Here is a 16,465-nt window from a genome sequence, read left to right as displayed (position 1 = left end):
GTTTACTTCTATTTCCGAAACTGGCAGGAACACAGGAAACTGCCTTATACTGAGTCAGGCCGTGGGTCTATGTAGCCCAGCACTGTCAACACTGACTGGCAGCAATGGCTTTCCAGGGCAGGCAGGATTCCAGGCAGGGTTCCAGGCAGTTTTTCCATTCCTAGCTGGAGACGCTGGGGAGCAAACCTGGGACCTTCTGCAGGCAAAGCTCTATCATTGAGCTATGGCCCTTCCCAAAAGTCTTCAGAGGAGAAGTGGGATTGTGACGTCACAGACGCCAGCCAATTAGTGCCACTTACCCAGGGAACATAAGAAGCTGCCTTCAGATTATTGGTCGATTTAGCTCAGTGTTGTTTACACTGATTCACAGTGCCTCTCCTGGGTTTAAGGAGAGGGGCTTCCAGCCCTGTGTGGAGGTGCTGGAGATCAAACCTGGAACCTTCTGCATGCAAGGCATGTGCTCTTGTCACTGAGCTATATCTCTTCCCAGGTCAGGGTCCTACAGATCTCAGGGAAAACCTCTCTCCCCAGCTGCCCATTCAGACTGGCTGGAGACTGGTCATGTTCAGGGATCTACTGGCACACGAATCAAGGCTGAGGGGTGTTTGGAAAAGGGTGTCCTCACTCGTGGCCTGGCTCTTGGGAACTGATTGCCTAGTAAGACCCACCAATTTCCAGCCTCTTCAGCTTGTGCAAGAAGCACTCTATTTTGTTAATTCAAATAGGCCTGTGATTAAGATTCCCCTTAGGGATTTGTTTCTCTACTTTTGGGACATTTGATTGGTTTTTAATGGTTTCATTGGATTTTACCATTGTGTGATTGCATTTATGCCCACCTAGTGCCTTTGAGTTGGGGTAGGGCAGGCAATGAGCAGTGCAATCTTATACATGTCTACTCAGAAATAAATGAACTCAATGGAGTTCAGTTGGGCTTACTTCCAGGTAAGCAGGTACAGCATTGCAGCCTAAATCTTAAACAAGTATCATAGTCTACAGCAGCATCTTACTTAGAAGCAAGTCCTCTTGGAATCAAGGGGACTTACGTCCAAGTAAATATTGTTTTATTTTATTTATTTGTTACATTTATATCCTGCCTTTCCTCCAAGGAGCCCAAGGCACTGTACATGATCATCCTCCTCTCCACTTTATCCTCACAACAAACCTGGGTCTAAGTTAGGCAGAGAGTCACCCAGTAAACTTAGAATCATAGAATAGTAGGGTTGGAAGGGGCCTACAAGGCCATCGAGTCCAACACCCTGCTCAATGCAGGAATCCAAGTCAGAGCATCCCCGACAGATGGCTGTCCAGCCTCGTCTTGAAGGCTCCGTGGGAGAGCCCACTACCTCCCTAGGTCATTGGTTCCATTGTTGTATTGCTCTAACAGTCAAGAAGTTTTTCCTGATGTTCAGCCGGAATCTGGCTTCGTGTAACTTCAGCCCATTATTCCGTGTCCTGCACTCTGGGATGATCGAGAAGAGATCCTGGCCTTCCTCTCTGTGACAAGGACTTGAAGAGTGCTACCATATCTCCCCTCAGTCTTCTCTTCTCAAGGCTGAACATGCCCAGTTCTTTCAGTCTCTCTTCATAGGGCTTTGTTTCCAGTCCAATGATCATCTTTGTTGCCCTCCTCTGAACCCTCTCCAGTTTGTCTGCATCCTTCTTAAAATGTGGTGCCCAGAACTGGACACAGTACTCCAGATGAGGCCTAACCAGTGCTGAGTAGAGGGGAACTAGTACTTCCCAGGATTTGGAAGCTGTGCTTCTGTTAATGCAGCCCAAAAGAGCATTTGCCTTTTTTGCAGCCACATCACATTGTTGGCTCATACTCAGCTTGTGATGGACAACAATTCCAAGATCCTTCTCGCTTGTAGTGTGGTTGAGCCACGTATCCCCCATCTTGTAACTGTGCATTTGGTTTCTTTTTCCTGGGTGTAGAACTTGGCATTTATCCCTATGAAATGTCATTCTGTTGCTTTCTGCCCAGCGCTCCAGTCTATCCAGATCACTTTGAATTTTGTTTCTGTCTTCCAAAGTATTGGCTATCCCACCCAAGTTTGTGTCATCTGCAAATTTGATCAGCATTCCCTGCACCTTCTCCTCCAAGTCATTAATAAAAATGTGGAAGACCACTGGGCCCAGGACTGAGCCCTGTGGTACCCCACTCGTTATCTCTCCCCAGTTTGAGAAGATCCCATTGATAAGCACTCTTTGAGTCCGATTCTGTAGCCAACTGTGGATCCACCGGATCATTGTTTCATCTAGCCCACTTTGAGCTAGTTTGCTCATCAGGATATCATGGGGCACTTTGTCGAAAGCTTTGCTGAAGTCAAGGTATATGATGTCTACAGCATTCCCATAGTCCACAAGAGAGCTTACTTGATCTAAAAATGAGATCAGATCCGTCTGGCAGGATTTGTTCTTGACAAATCCATGTTGGCTTTGAGTAATCACTGCATTGTTTTCAAGGTGCTTACAGATGGACTAGAACCCAGGTCTGCCCAGTCCAAATCCAACACTCTAACCACTACACTGCACTGGCCCAAATTTTTAGGATTGTGCTGTGTATGTGGTAAGAATTGTAACAGTTGCATAGTTCTACAGAAAACTGTTTTAAAATGGCAAATGCACAGTGGCATTTGACACCATGGAAACTTGAGAAAATGTGCTCCAGGCACACCTTCCAGTTGTTTGCATCTTCTAGGGCATTTTTCAGTTGTAAGTATGTGAGGATGGACCCAATACTGATATGGTAGGAAGGACCAAGGATACAGATTATCTGGTCCCAGATACCGATTAGGGCTATCACAGGATTTGTGCTCCTGCTGGACCCTCTGATAGTGTTGTTAAGCTATTTTTGAATGCTGATTTTGGGGTAGTTGAATAAAACTACTGTCTATTAAAGGCAAGACTCCATATGGTCCAACAGTGGGCAGGGGGTGGGAAATCTGAGATACCATAAATTATGAGTTGGGAAACTAGGTGTCAGTCAGTGATTTTTAAAGTTCAGAGAGGGCAAAACTAAGTGTTTAGGGGAAATGGATCAGAGAGAGAAAATTTTCAATATTCAAGTAGAAATACTGATCTTGTTGAGTTTAACTGGGTTTATCTGCTGAAATATTGAATCAAGTTGAATTACCCAATGTCGACAAGAAAGATTTGAATAGATGTGACATTGTAATATTACGTCTGCATTGTGATTGATACATGTAAAATCTGTATTCGATATTTAGAAAGGTTTTGGGGGGCGATTGGATTATATGTACTTTTCATACATTTCTAATCAAGTATTTAAAAAAAATTGTAACAGATGCATAAAAGTGTGATTAAGAGATGCACGCTGTTGAGTGCCTGATTCATGATCCTCCAGAGCTCTTTGGACCAAACAGCAGTTCATAGACAGTTTACCATTGCTTATCATAATTGCCAGTCATGCTGTTTAGGAAACCTCTGTGGCAGAGATGCAAGCTAAGGCTGTCAGCTGATTAAAGATATTGTCGTTAATTAACGATCAATAACATATAAACAGAAGTCACAGCAGACTCTCCTCCTGCAGCGTGAGCCAGGCTCCCTCCCAACTTCACAGTTTAAAGGAGAGATGTACAAGTGACTCAAAGGCTGGTTCAGCCATCTGTCTTACCCCTTTCGTGACGTATCAGATGAGCTGCCTTCCTTTTTATTTTATTTTTTAAGCACTGTGTTCACCTTTACCTATTTATGGTTCATCCTTGGCCTTATTTTTTTTAAACTGAAATACTTTTAAAAGAATTGCAAAGCTACTCCAGAGAAATGAGTTTGTGATGTCGCAGGTGTTAGCCAATTTGTGCCATGTTTCCTGGGGATCTAAAAAGCTGCCTTACATCTAATCACCCTGCTAGTCCATCTAGCTCAATATTGTCTACACCAGCGGTGTTGAACCTCAGGCCAGTGGGCCAAATCTGGCTCAGGGGGGTCCCAGTCCAGCCCTCCAGGGTTCCCTAAGTGGTTACACACCCCTTCCCCTGGCCTCACCCCTTTTCCCTCAACCACCAATCATGTCATAGAATCATAGAATAGTAGGGCTGGAAGGGGCCTACAAGGCCATCGAGTCCAACCCCCTGCTCAACGCAGGAATCCAAGTCAGAGCATCCCTGACAGATCGCGGTCCAGCCTCGTCTTGAACACCTCCAGTGTGGGAGAGCCCACTGCCTCCCCAGGTAATTGGTAATTGGTTCCTAGGTAATTGGTTCCATTGTTGTATTGCTGTAACAGTCAGGACGTTTTTCCTGATGTTCAGCCAGAATCTGGCTTCCTGTAACTTGAGCCCATTATTCCGTGTCCTGCACTCTGGGATGATCAAGAAGAGATCCTGGCCTTCCTCTCTGTGACAACCTTTCAAGTACTTGAAGAGCGCTATCATATCTCCACTCAGTCTTCTCTTCTCAAGGCTAAACATGCCCAGTTCTTTCAGTCTCTCTTCATAGGGCTTTGTTTCCAGTCCCCTGATCATCTCTGTTGCCCTCCTCTGAACCCTCTCCAGTTTGTCTGCATCCTTCTTCAAGTGTGGTGCCCAGAACTGGACACAGCACTCCAGATGAGGCCTAACCAGTGCTGAGGAGAGGGGAACTAGTACTTCCTGGGATTTGGAAGCTGTGCTTCTATTAATGCAGCCTAAAAGAGCATTTGCCTTTTTTGCAGCCACATCACATTGTTGGCTCATATTCAGCTTGTGATTGACAACAATTCCAAGATCCTTCTCGCTTGTAGTGTGGTTGAGCCACGTATCCCCCATCTTGTAACTGTGCATTTGGTTTCTTTTTCCTAGGTGCAGAACTTGGCATTTATCCCTATTAAATGTCATTCTGTTGCTTTCTGCCCAGCGCTCCTGTTTATCCAGATCACTTTGAATTTTGTTTCTGTCTTCCAAAGTATTAGCTATCCCGCCCAATTTTGTGCCATCTGCAAATTTGATCAGCATTCCCTGCACCTCCTCCTCCAAGTCATTAATAAAAATGTGGAAGACCACTGGGCCCAGGACTGAGCCCTGCGGTACCCCACTCGTTACCTCTCCCCAGTTTGAGAAGATCCCATTGATAAGCACTCTTTGAGTCCGATTCTGTAGCCAACTGTGGATCCACCGGATCGTTGTTTCATCTAGCCCACTTTGAGCTAATTTGCTCATCAGGATATCATGGGGCACTTTGTCGAAAGCTTTGCTGAAGTCGAGGTATATGATGTCTACAGCATTCCACAGTCCACCAGGGAGGTTACTTGATCAAAAAATGAGATCAGATTCGTCTGGCAGGATTTGTTCTTGACAAATCCATGTTGGCTTCGAGTAATCACGGCATTATTTTCAAGGTGCTTCCAGATGGATTGCTTTATCATCTGCTCCAGAATTTTCCCAGGGATTGATGTCAGACTGACTGGTCTGTAGTTCCTAGGTTCCTCCTTTTTACCCTGTTTGAAGATAGGGACAACATTAGCTCTCCTCCACTCATCTGGCACTTCCCCCGTCCTCCATGATTTCTCAAAGAGAATAGACAGCGGTTCTGAGAGTTCTTCTGCCAGTTCCTTTATGACTCTAGGATGCAGTTCATCTGGCCCTGGAGATTTGAACTCATTCCAAGTAATTAGGCGTTCCTTGACCATATGCCTATCGATCTCAAGCTGCAATCCTGCCTCTTCAGCCTGTACTTTGCCTTTGCCAGGGGGGTCATAGATCCTCTTTTGGGAGAAGACTGAGCCAAAGTAGGAATTGAGCACCTCTGCCTTTTCTTTGTCATCTGTTATCATTTTGCCATCCTTATTTAATAGCTGAACAACCATTTCTTTCCTCTGCCTTTTACTATGCACGTAGCTGAAGAAAGCCTTTTTGTTGTTTTTAGCATCCCTTGCTAACCTCAGCTCATTCTCAGCTTCAGCCTTCCTGACACCATCCCTGCAATTCTGTGCTACCTGCCTGTACTCTTCCTTTGTTACTTGGCGTTCTTTCCACTTCCTATATGTGTCCTTTTTTGTTTTCAGGTCATCCCTAAGCTTTTTGTGAAGCCACATTGGCTTCTTCTGTTGTCTTGTTTGTAATTGTGCCTTGAGAATTTCCTTTTTTAAAAGCTCCCACCCATCTTGGACTCCTTTTCTCATTAGCGTCGCTTGCCACGGGACCTTACTTATCATTGTTCTGAGTTTATGAAAATCAGCTTTCCTAAAATCCAGGGTACACGTTTGACTACACTCAGCTTTTGCTTCCCTTAGAACCAAGAACTCAAGTACAACATGGTCGCTTTCCCCCAGAGTTCCTGTACCTGCTACTTTATCCACTAAGTCATCCCTGTTGGTTAGGATCAAGTCAAGGATAGCCGATCCTCTAGTTCCTTCCTCTACTTTCTGTAGGAGGAAGTTATCCGCCACACAAGTCAGGAATTTCCTGGTGGGGCCTTGTTTTGCAGAATTTGTCTCCCAACAAATATCGGGGAAATTGAAGTCCCCCATTACTACTACATCATGCTTCCTTAAAACATTGGCTATTTGCTTTTCAAAAGTTTCATCCTTGTCTTCTCCTTGATTGGGTGGTTGGTAGTAGACTCCAACCACCAGGTTCCTTTTATTCTTTGCTCCATTTATTTCAACCCAGATGCTCTTGATGGGGCTACCAAGCTCCTCCTCCTGTATTTCTGTGCAGAGATATGTATTTTTCACATACAGTTCAATCCCACCTCCCTTTCTGTTCCTCCTGTTCTTTTTGAACAAGTTTTATCCTTCAGTTGCTGATTTCCAGTCATGAGAGTCATCCCACCAAGTCTCAGTTATACCTATCAAGTCATAATTTCCCTCCTGTATTAAGAGTTCAAGTTCGTTCTGTTTGTTTCCCATACTCTGGGCATTAGTATATAGACATTGAAGACCATGTGCTTCATAGTCTGGCTTTCTTCCTACATGTGTCTGAAGACTATTATTGGGCGCTATCAGAGCTGTTCTCTCCGTTGCAGTGCATGCGCCTACATCCATTGTTACCCCCAACATTACATCTCCCTTCCCCATAGGATTCAATTTAAAGCCCTCCTGATGAAGTTCTTCATGCTGTGGCCAAACACATTCTTTTCAGCCTTTGTGAGGTGCAACCCGTCCCTTGCCAACAGCCCATCTTCGAGGAAGTATAGCCCGTGGTCCCAGAATCTAAATCTCTCTCGTTGGCACCACCTTCGTAGCCAGTCGTTCACCCGGAGTATTTTTCGTTCCCTTTCTGTCCCTCTTCTAACTACTGGAAGGATGGATGAGAAAACTATCTGGGCCCCAATGTTCTTGAGTTTCCTTCCCAAAGCTTCAAAGTCTGACGTGATTTCTTCGTAGCTCCGCTTGGCGGTATCTTTTGTTCCCACATGGATGAGAAGAAAGGGATACTTGTCAGTGGGCTTTATGAGTGCAGGCAACCTTTCAGTCATGTCTCTAATCCGTCCTCCCGGGAGACAACATACCTGGCGAGTCCACGGGTCTTCGCGACATACTTGGGTCTCGATCCCACGCAGCAAGGAGTCTCCCACTACTACCACTCTTCTCTTCTTGTTGTTGTAGGCCTGGGTTTCATCGCCTCTGTTTGACTGACCTTCAGCCTCTTGCTCACTCTCATGTAGGTTCCCCTGTGATTCTTCCTCTGCAGGCTGTCCTCCAGTCTCATCTGCAAGTACCTGGAATTGGTTCCACAGCTCCACTGCTTCCACTGGTGCAGAGTGGCATCTAGTTCTTCTTCTCCTAACTGTCACCCTTTTCCAAAGAGTATCCTCTACTCCATTTTTCTTCACCTCAGCATTTCCCACTGCCTCATCTTGCTGTTGCTCTTCAAGCTTCTGGTCTGCCCTTTGCTGCTGTAGTTCCCCCATTCTGTCCAAGAACTCTTTGTGTTCTCTTATTCCCCGGAGAGTCGACAGTCGCCGCTCCAGTCCACTTACTTTTTCTTCCAGCAGCATAATCAACTTGCACTTGTTGCAGGTGTAGGCCATGTTGTTCTCAGGCAAGAAAACAAACATTGCACACATCTTGCAGGTCACCACCACTGGAGAGTCTTGTCCTTCCATTGCCTCTTTTCCCTTTTTGTGTCTAGCTTTGTAATTGTTCTAGACTAGCCTGTGCCTGCTGCTCTACTCAGTAGAGGTTAAAAGCAGAGTCCCACTGGTGTGGAAGTGTGTGTTACAAGACAAATAAATGAAAAAAAGTTAGTTAAAAAATAAAAAAATGAAAAAAAAATAAAGAAAATGTTAGGGGCCTCCCCCTTGACCTCCCCTGGCCAACTCCTGTTTGCTCCCCCTGTTTGCTCGCTCTGGTCGCTCGCTCTCTGGGAGCTTGCCTGCTTCTGTAGTCCCTGGACCAGCTGGAGCAGCTTGCTCCTGCTCTGCTCAGCTGGGAGGCGGGAAACAGACTGAAGCTTCCCGCCCACTCAGCTGCTGGGAGTACTCAGGCCACACACACTCAATTCAGTTGGAGCTCTTAGAAGCACCTGGTGAGCTCACAGCCACTCAGAAGGATAAAGGGCAGCCCCCTGGGCTTCCTGCAGCCCACTTACCTCTTAGCCTCTGTCTCCTTTGTCTCCTCTACCACTGCAACTCCCCTGGCCAACTCCTGTTTGCTCCCCCTGTTTGCTCGCTCTGTTCGCTTGCTCTCTGGGAGCTCGCTTGCTTCTGTAGTCCCTGGACCAGCTGGAGCAGCTTGCTCTGCTCTGCTCTGCTCAGCTGGGAGGCAGGAAGCAGCTGGTGGTTTCCTGGCTTTGTATGGGGTTTTCCCTATGCTAAAGGTCATAATGCCTCTCCTAGGGATCAGTTACTGGCAGTAAGCGCGTTAAACTAACATAGGCTGATTGTTTTGGTATTTTAGCCTCACCTTGCTGGCCTTTGGTCTCACCCACCATGGGAGTGTGGCCCCTGAAACCTTTGGGCTGAAAGAGGTTCAATGCCTATGTTGATTGACAGTGACTCTACATGGTTTCGGACACGTATTTTTCCTGCCCTACCTGGCGATGCTGGGGATTGTACCTGGGACCTTTTGCATGCAAAGCACACGCTCTACTGCTGAGCGATGGCCTCTTCTCTGTACTTCTGCTGCAAGCTTGTAGATCCAGCTTTTTTAGGGTTTGCCCCTGAAGGGGAAACAGTATGTTTCAACTGAACACAGTGAGGTCATTTCTAAACACTGGTGTGGAACCCCGTAGAGGGGTGACACCCATTTGGACCGCCACAGAGGGAAAAGCAGCTTGGGTGGCAATTTGAGAGAAGAGAAACAGAAAGTGGAGAGCAGATCAAGCACCCCTCCCCCTTCTGCTTCTCCATTCCAAAGTGGCCTCTCCCAAACCAGCTTTTCCTTAGAAATCATGGTTGTGGGAAAGTTGTTACATGCATTTGTGTATTTAGACCCCAAGGTGCATTGTGAGTATGGTTTGGAAGATACTAGTGTATGTGTATTTGCATTTATAAAAAATAATTGCAATTATATGGGAGATGGGGGGCATTGAAGCATACACACTCCGCCCTGAATGCATTTTTTTTACATCTGTCCTTACAGTTGCGATTCTCTACATCCAAGGAACTGCAGACAAGGAATGGCGAGAGGTGAGGAGCCCCTGCTTCTTCGTATCCACGCATGTGTTATAGCAAGCTAGGGAAGGACTTGTGGACCAACCACCTTGGCATATTTCAGCAGCCCATGCCATCGTTGCTGATGATTGGCTGGCCGCCTAGCAAGTTTCACCATCCAATCCAAATGGTGCCACCATTGCCTGCTGTGCTTGGGAAGATCTTAGATTCTGGGGCTGTAATCTAGAGATGTGAATTCTGACTTTTCAGTTCCCTACTGCAGTGGGAGATGAGGCAGATGCAGCCTCCTTGGAGCATGGCAGATGAACCCTTTTCTAGCTCCGGTGTCATTCATAGCTTCTACAGATCCCTGACCTTTTGGGGAGGGACAGCCTCATCTTGTCCAGGGCATGTGGCTACCATTGCCTCAACGAAGGCCTCTTAATCCCTGGCTCAGTTAGGGAGGAGAGCCTCTGTAACAAAGACCTCTCCTCCTTCTCCCCCTGCTCCTCTGACTAATGATTTCAGCCCTGGCGCACTTAACCCTAGGCTGTGGATCAGGAGGGGTGGCAATGAAACCACATGGTCCTCCAAGTGATGGAGGTAGGCGTGGTGGCACTGCTCCTTTACCCTTCTGCATTTCTCTCTCCTTCCCCCCAGTTTGGTCGTACAGAGGTGATTGACAACACGCTGAACCCAGACTTTGTCCGGAAATTTGTGCTTGATTATTACTTTGAGGAGAAGCAGAACTTGCGTTTCGATGTGTGAGTTGCTTCTGCACCCATCCTGACCCTCTTTCTCCCATCACCCCAACCCTCCTTTCTCTTCTCACTCCTCTGGTTGCCTCCCCAATCCACTCCTTATTGCTCCTGCCCCAGTCAACAATGCTGGGCTCTGGCAAACTTGGGTGGTGTCCTACAGCTGAGGCAGTAATGTATTTTTCTCTGTGCTTTCCTAGTTACAATGTGGACTCCAAGACCTGCAACCTCCCCAAGCACGTGAGTATAGTGTCCACCTATCCTCCCCCACTGCAGATCCACACCGGGCAGGGGGCAGAGTTGTTGTTGCTTAGTCAGGATCCACAATACCCAATTTGTTGAAGTCTAGGAAAGTCTGTGACAGTTGAAGGAAGGAAAGAATATTGTGCTTTCCACACACACATGGGCATGCAACTATAACATGCAATTCCCCACCCCCCAGCTTCCCCAGGCAACTGGCATATCTGAACCCCCCCCCCCCCGGCTATTTGTTACAACAACATTCTAGTCCTCAGGTTGCAGATGAAATCTTGAAAATGTAATTTCATTGTGTGCCTGAACATTTCCCACAGTCGGGAAGACCTGCATGCACCCATATTTTCGTCCCCTGCACTTTCTTTCTCCCAGCTTGCTGTCTCCAGACACATGGATATGCCTTCTGCCTTACCTCCTGTATTTCATACATTGCTTCCTTAATACTCTAGAGGAGGTTTCTAAATCCAGGTGCTGTGAGAGGGCTTCTGCACCTTTTAGAATTGCCTAGAATTGAAAAATTGCCTAGAATTGAAAAATCTGTTGAGGCCAGCTTCAGATGTCACTTTCTTGCTGTGATGGCAAAAGCCACCAGAGAGGTACAGTTAAGAAGTCTAGTCAACACACTGCCTGAACTTCTGCTATTAAAGTGAAAGCTGCCATTGGCCATGATGCTGTATGGATGGAGACTGGCATCACCCTGTCTCTTGGCATCTCTGAAAGCCCTCCATAATTTGCATTGCAAAACAGAGTGAAGAATCAGTTTAGTTTCTACTGAAAGCCCCAATAACCCCTTGGACGCAACACCTGGAGTGCTTCCAGACAGAATGCTCCTAGCACTAACAATCAAAAGGCATTGTGCAGCTCTGTCTTTTCTTCCTTAACTGATTTTTTCTTGTTAAGAAAAAAAGATGGGAGATATAGTAGGAAAACACAGAGGGCTACAAAGACAACATCTGGGATCTCCATAAAATTCCACGAATGAGGCACAGCGATTGCACAATAAAAGCCTCATCCGAGGGTGCTCCCACCCTCCCTCATTCATGGATTTTTATGGGGTGGGGGGAGAGGATGATGCCTTCCACTCGTATCTCTCCTGTATTTTCCCACCTCTTCTTCTGTGTGTGTGTGTTTTTTAACTGTGGAACATCTGTTTAGAAGAAAAAGCTGAAAAGGCTGCACAATGCCTTCTGTTTGTTAGTGCTAGGAGCCCTCCATCTGAAAGCACACCATAAAAGCAACCCTGGTGAAATTGTGTTTCAAAGCAACTCTTACAGGTACAGGAGTCATCTCTGGATCTGGAACTTCTCTTCCCATAATGCATTTCTGCATTTCTGCCTATAGCAGCCTTCCCCACCCTGCTGGCTATGTTTTTGGCCATGCAGACCAATACATCAGGAGAGCACCAGGTTGGGGAAGTCTGCTCTATAGGGAGAGGGAAGCTGTTTGCGCCCTGAATCACTGTTGGAACTAAGGTCAATCCTAGGCATATTCAGACCGAAAAAGGTCCTACAACTCCCAGCATTCCCCAGCCAGCATGCTGGCTGGGGAATGCTGGGAGTTGTGGGACTTTTTTCTATCTAAACATGTCTAGGATTCCACCCTCAGTCTGTCCAGCAAAGCAGAAGTCTCTCCATTGCTTCGCTTTGTTCCATGGACAGAGACACCTTACCTTCAAAACCCGCCAAGGCTTTAACCTATTTCTTGCCTCTGGACAAATCCCTTCCTGTAGCTGCTCCTCCAGCTCCCTCCAGATATTTTCTGCTCCCTGAGATGACCCCATCCTTATGCCTGAAACTGTCTCCCATAAACCCTCCATGCAACTACCTCCCTTACATCCATTCTTCAAATTTCTCCTCAACGTCACTTTATCCAGCAGTCCTTTGGAACAGTCCCCAATATCCTGTTGTAACTAAGCTAAAGTACATGTGTGAAGGATTGCTGAGACTAGCCCCAACAACCCTACAAGGTAGGACATGCCAAACCTGGCCACAAATCCCCACAATAACCCACTAACCTTCCACCCAGGTGAACAGGCACTGAAATTAGCACTGAAGTTATGCAGAACACACCACACCAACTTAAAGTTGGGGAAAGGTTTATTGAAGAAAAAGGGGCAGTTGTGAAGGGGAGCAGTGGCAGGTTGTACAGGAAATTACAAGCAGCATTATAGCAAACAGAGCACCCAGGAACGCTGAGAGCCTTTATACACCCCCCCCCCAACCAAAATAGCAAAGCTAGCTAGTCTTCCCTATACATACCGAAGCATGGGCCTTCCAGGATAGTTTCCAGCCATCACACATCCAAGAGCCAATCAAAGCTCAGCCCCAGGGTGGATCACCCTCACCTCAGAGAAGCAGGATCTTCCCACCAGACACAGCTGCTATCTCTTTCCTAATTAACACAGGCTGATCTTGACCTTGAGCACAGGGCCTAGGAACTGCTAGATAATAACCAGCTCCAGGTGGTTACAGCGGAGGTGACAGCCCTGCCTGCTCTCATGGTAGAGAGCAGGCCTTCATTCTTGACAACCTGCAATTGGAATAATCTCACGTTCTTCCCCCCTTTCCCCCTGCCTCTGCTTCCTTCCCCTCACTCTGTTGTTTTCCTGTGTCTGTGTAAGCTCCTGGAGGCAGGGACCTGTCCTTTGTAAAGCACCAGGTACATAAATGGTGCTAAATAAATACATAATACACCTCAACTCTGGTTCTAGTGCATTTATGACTTGTTGACTCAGAGGGGGCAGAGACAGCAGAAGAAATGGGGAGAGGGTGCTTCTCAGTAGAATTGGGTGAGGTCACTAACATCTCTGTGCTCACTTTTCTTTCCATGCTGCATTGCCCAACATGACCTGTAGAAGGTAAGTTGCTTCCAGCCCTCTGAAGGGGCCACCTGGTGGTCAAGTTGGGCCAGAACTAGACTTGGCTTGCTTCCAGACATATGGTTCTAGTGCTGCCAGTCCAAAGACATTGTGCTGGTATTCTGTCTTTTCCTCCTCAACAGATCTTTTGCGGCAAGAAAAAAGGCAAAAAGAAGTGGTGGGAAAACACAGGAGGGTTACAACTGAAAGACAATGGTGTCTGGACATCTGCCCCCCTACAATTCTGTGAATGAGACAGGGCGATTGCACATTAAAGGCCATGTCTGGAAGCAGCATGGGCTGGGAATCAATGGCAGGAGAGAAGGCCATACCCGCCTGTATGTGTGTGCTCAGATAGTGGGGCTGTTCACACAACATGCTAACTTGCACTCAGTGGTTGAGTGGGTTGTTTTGAACCGTGGGTTGTTTGTTGAACCATGGGTTAGCCTGTTGTCTGAACGCAGCATGCTTTCTGCAGGGTGGTTATCGTGTTTTCTGAATTCAGCCAGGGTGGTTTGTTAACCATGCAGTGTGGCTTGTTAACCACCCTGAACAACCCAACAACAAACCATGGGTTCTCAAGGTGGCTTGTTCGAGAAAATAAGCCACACTGCATGGTTAACAAGCCACCCTGGCTACGTTCAGACAACATGCTAACCCATGGTTCAACAAACAACCCACACTCAACCACTGAGGGTGGGTTAGCATGTTAAAACCATATTTAGGGTATCACTGGGCATCACTTTGTAAGAGACTACATGCTGTCATCCAGAATTTCTTCTCCCTGTTCAGTCCTGCACATGGAACGCTGTGTCTTCAGCCTATGCTTGTCCTCTGCCCGCTCACACTGATGACAGAACAGGAGCAACTGAAGAATGTGAGCCATGTGCTCTGCATGGGAGGGATGTGAGGAAGAGAAAAGGTGCCTGATGCCAGAACTCTCAATCACTGCAGCAAGCCATTGTCCTCCTCATCACCCTTTGTTAGAATCCCGCTTTTCCCTCCCAAAGCAGCTAACAACATTTTCACAAGGAAAAAATACAAGAGTATCAAATGAAATATCAAATATGAAAAATTATCTTAAGGATAAAAATACTGCAATATTCAGCACTTAAACACCAAATCAGTTAATAAATACAAAATTAATAGATATAACGAACAAAGCCAGAGACACCAGTATACAGAAGTGTGCTATGGATTACAAAAATCCGTGGTGAGATGGGGCTCTCCCTTTCCCTCCCACAGTTGTTCTATGCCCCAGCCAGCTCTCTCTCCCTCCCTCTCTCTCTCTCTCTCTCTCTTGCAGGACTTCCTAGGACAGGCCTTTGTGGCGCTTGGTGAGGTAATCGGTTCCCAAAGAGGTCGCCTGGAGCGGCCCCTCACGTGAGTCCTGGGGGGAGGGGGTCTGGCAGGGCTCCAGATGGAGCCTGGCTGATGTTCCCATAGACGAGTCTCTGCAGTAATGCCAGGAGTGAACTGGGAGAGAGGGGAAAACAGGGAACCTATCAACCCAGAGCCTGGGAAGGGGAAGTTCAGAGGGCAGAGAGAAAACATCAGGGATAACAATCCTGCCATTGTTTATGTCGTTGAAGACTGCCTGTCCTCTGCTTGCATTGCGTGCCCTCCTCCCTCCCTCCCTCCCACCCACCCAAAGATGGGCAGTTGCGTAGCTCTGTGCTACAGAAGCACACTGCAGAGCTCCTATGACTGGTCTGAAGAAGAAGAAGAAGGCCTAAAGGGAACTGGGATGGGCAGCTGCTGTGGCCTTCTTGGCCTGTAGGAAGTCACGTGCAGGGAAGACTCTTCCCCACCACTTACTTTCCATGGACCTAGGAATGGAAGGGAAGGACTGGTAGAGATTTCCTAGGCTCCCTTCATGTGCAGCTCTTGGTCTTTGCTCTGCCTTTAAAAGGGTAGCCACTTTTAATGCAGAAGGGAGACCAAGGTCCCGTGCTCACACATGCACAATGGTAGGCAAGCCGCTTTCCTTGGGGCAATCTCTTGCATTGACAGTGCCCCGGTTTGACAGTCACCTCAGACCACCGTGGGGGATTGTGGCACATGCCAGCATGTGCCAGGTGGCTTTTGAATATTCCAGCAACAACCACAGCTTGTCGTGTCGTCTGAACCCAGTGAGAGTGAGTTGTTGATGTGGTTAACAAACCATGCACAACCCTAAAACAGCCCCCGGATTCTGGGTGGTATGTTAACCATGCCAGCAACCCATTCTCACTGGGTTCAGACAACACAGGAAACCACAGTCATGGCCTGAATATTCAAAATGGCTGCTCATCCATGCCACAGCCCACCGTGGCTTAAATAAGCCACGGTGGGCTGCTTATAGAATCATAGAATAGTAGGGTTGGAAGGGGCCTACAAGGCTATCGAGTCCAACCCCCTGCTCAATGCAGGAATCCAAGTCAGAGCATCCCTGACAAATGGCTGTCCAGCTTCATCTTGACGGCCTCCAGTGTGGGACAGCCCACCGCCTCCCCAGGTAATTGGTTCCATTGTCGTATTGCTCTTACAGTCAGGAAGTTTTTCCTGATGTTCAGCCGGAATCTGGCTTCCTGTCACTTGAGCCCATTATTCCGTGTCCTGCACTCTGGGATGATCAAGAAGAGATCCTGGCCTTCTTCTCTGTGACAACCTTTCAAGTACTTGAAGAGTGCTATCATATCTCCCCTCAGTCTTCCCTTCTCAAGGCTAAACATGCCCAGTTCTTTCAGTCTCTCTTCACAGGGCTTTGTTTCCAGTCCCCTGATCATCTTTGTTGCCCTCCTCTGAACCCACTCCAGTTTGTCTGCATCCTTCTTCAAGTGTGGTGCCCAGAACTGGACACAGTACTCCAGATGAGGCCTAACCAGTGCTGAGTAGAGGGGAACTAGTACTTCCCGGGATTTGGAAGCTATGCTTCTATGAATGCAGCCCAAAACAGCATTTGCCTTTTTTGCAGCCACATCACATTGTTGGCTCATATTCAGCTTGTGATCGACAACAATTCCAAGATCCTTCTCGCTTGTAGTATGGTTGAGCCACGTATCCCCCATCTTGTAACT

The 16,465-nt window shown here is 47.2% G+C and overlaps 1 protein-coding gene across 3 annotated transcripts in view; it reads left to right on the top strand.

Moving 5' to 3' along the window:
• The window catches only part of CPNE9 (copine family member 9), a 70,999-nt gene that overhangs the window by 18,975 nt on the left and 35,559 nt on the right, over positions 1–16,465 (top strand). For 2 of the 3 annotated variants that reach the window (XM_084832522.1, XM_084832524.1), the window contains 4 exons: positions 9,526–9,572; positions 10,197–10,300; positions 10,495–10,534; positions 14,713–14,789. In XM_084832522.1, coding sequence (XP_084688648.1) covers positions 9,526–9,572; positions 10,197–10,300; positions 10,495–10,534; positions 14,713–14,789 — 268 coding nt within the window. The remainder of the gene's footprint in view (positions 1–9,525; positions 9,573–10,196; positions 10,301–10,494; positions 10,535–14,712; positions 14,790–16,465) is intronic. The other variant, XM_084832523.1, reaches the window with a different exon arrangement.

Source organism: Heloderma suspectum, chromosome 2 (assembly GCF_057233095.1).
Source record: "Heloderma suspectum isolate Gila_16-S chromosome 2, 16-S_ref, whole genome shotgun sequence".
Lineage (NCBI taxonomy): Eukaryota > Metazoa > Chordata > Lepidosauria > Squamata > Helodermatidae > Heloderma > Heloderma suspectum.
Note: the sequence above shows the minus strand (reverse complement) of the source record. Positions and strands in the feature narration are given on the sequence as shown.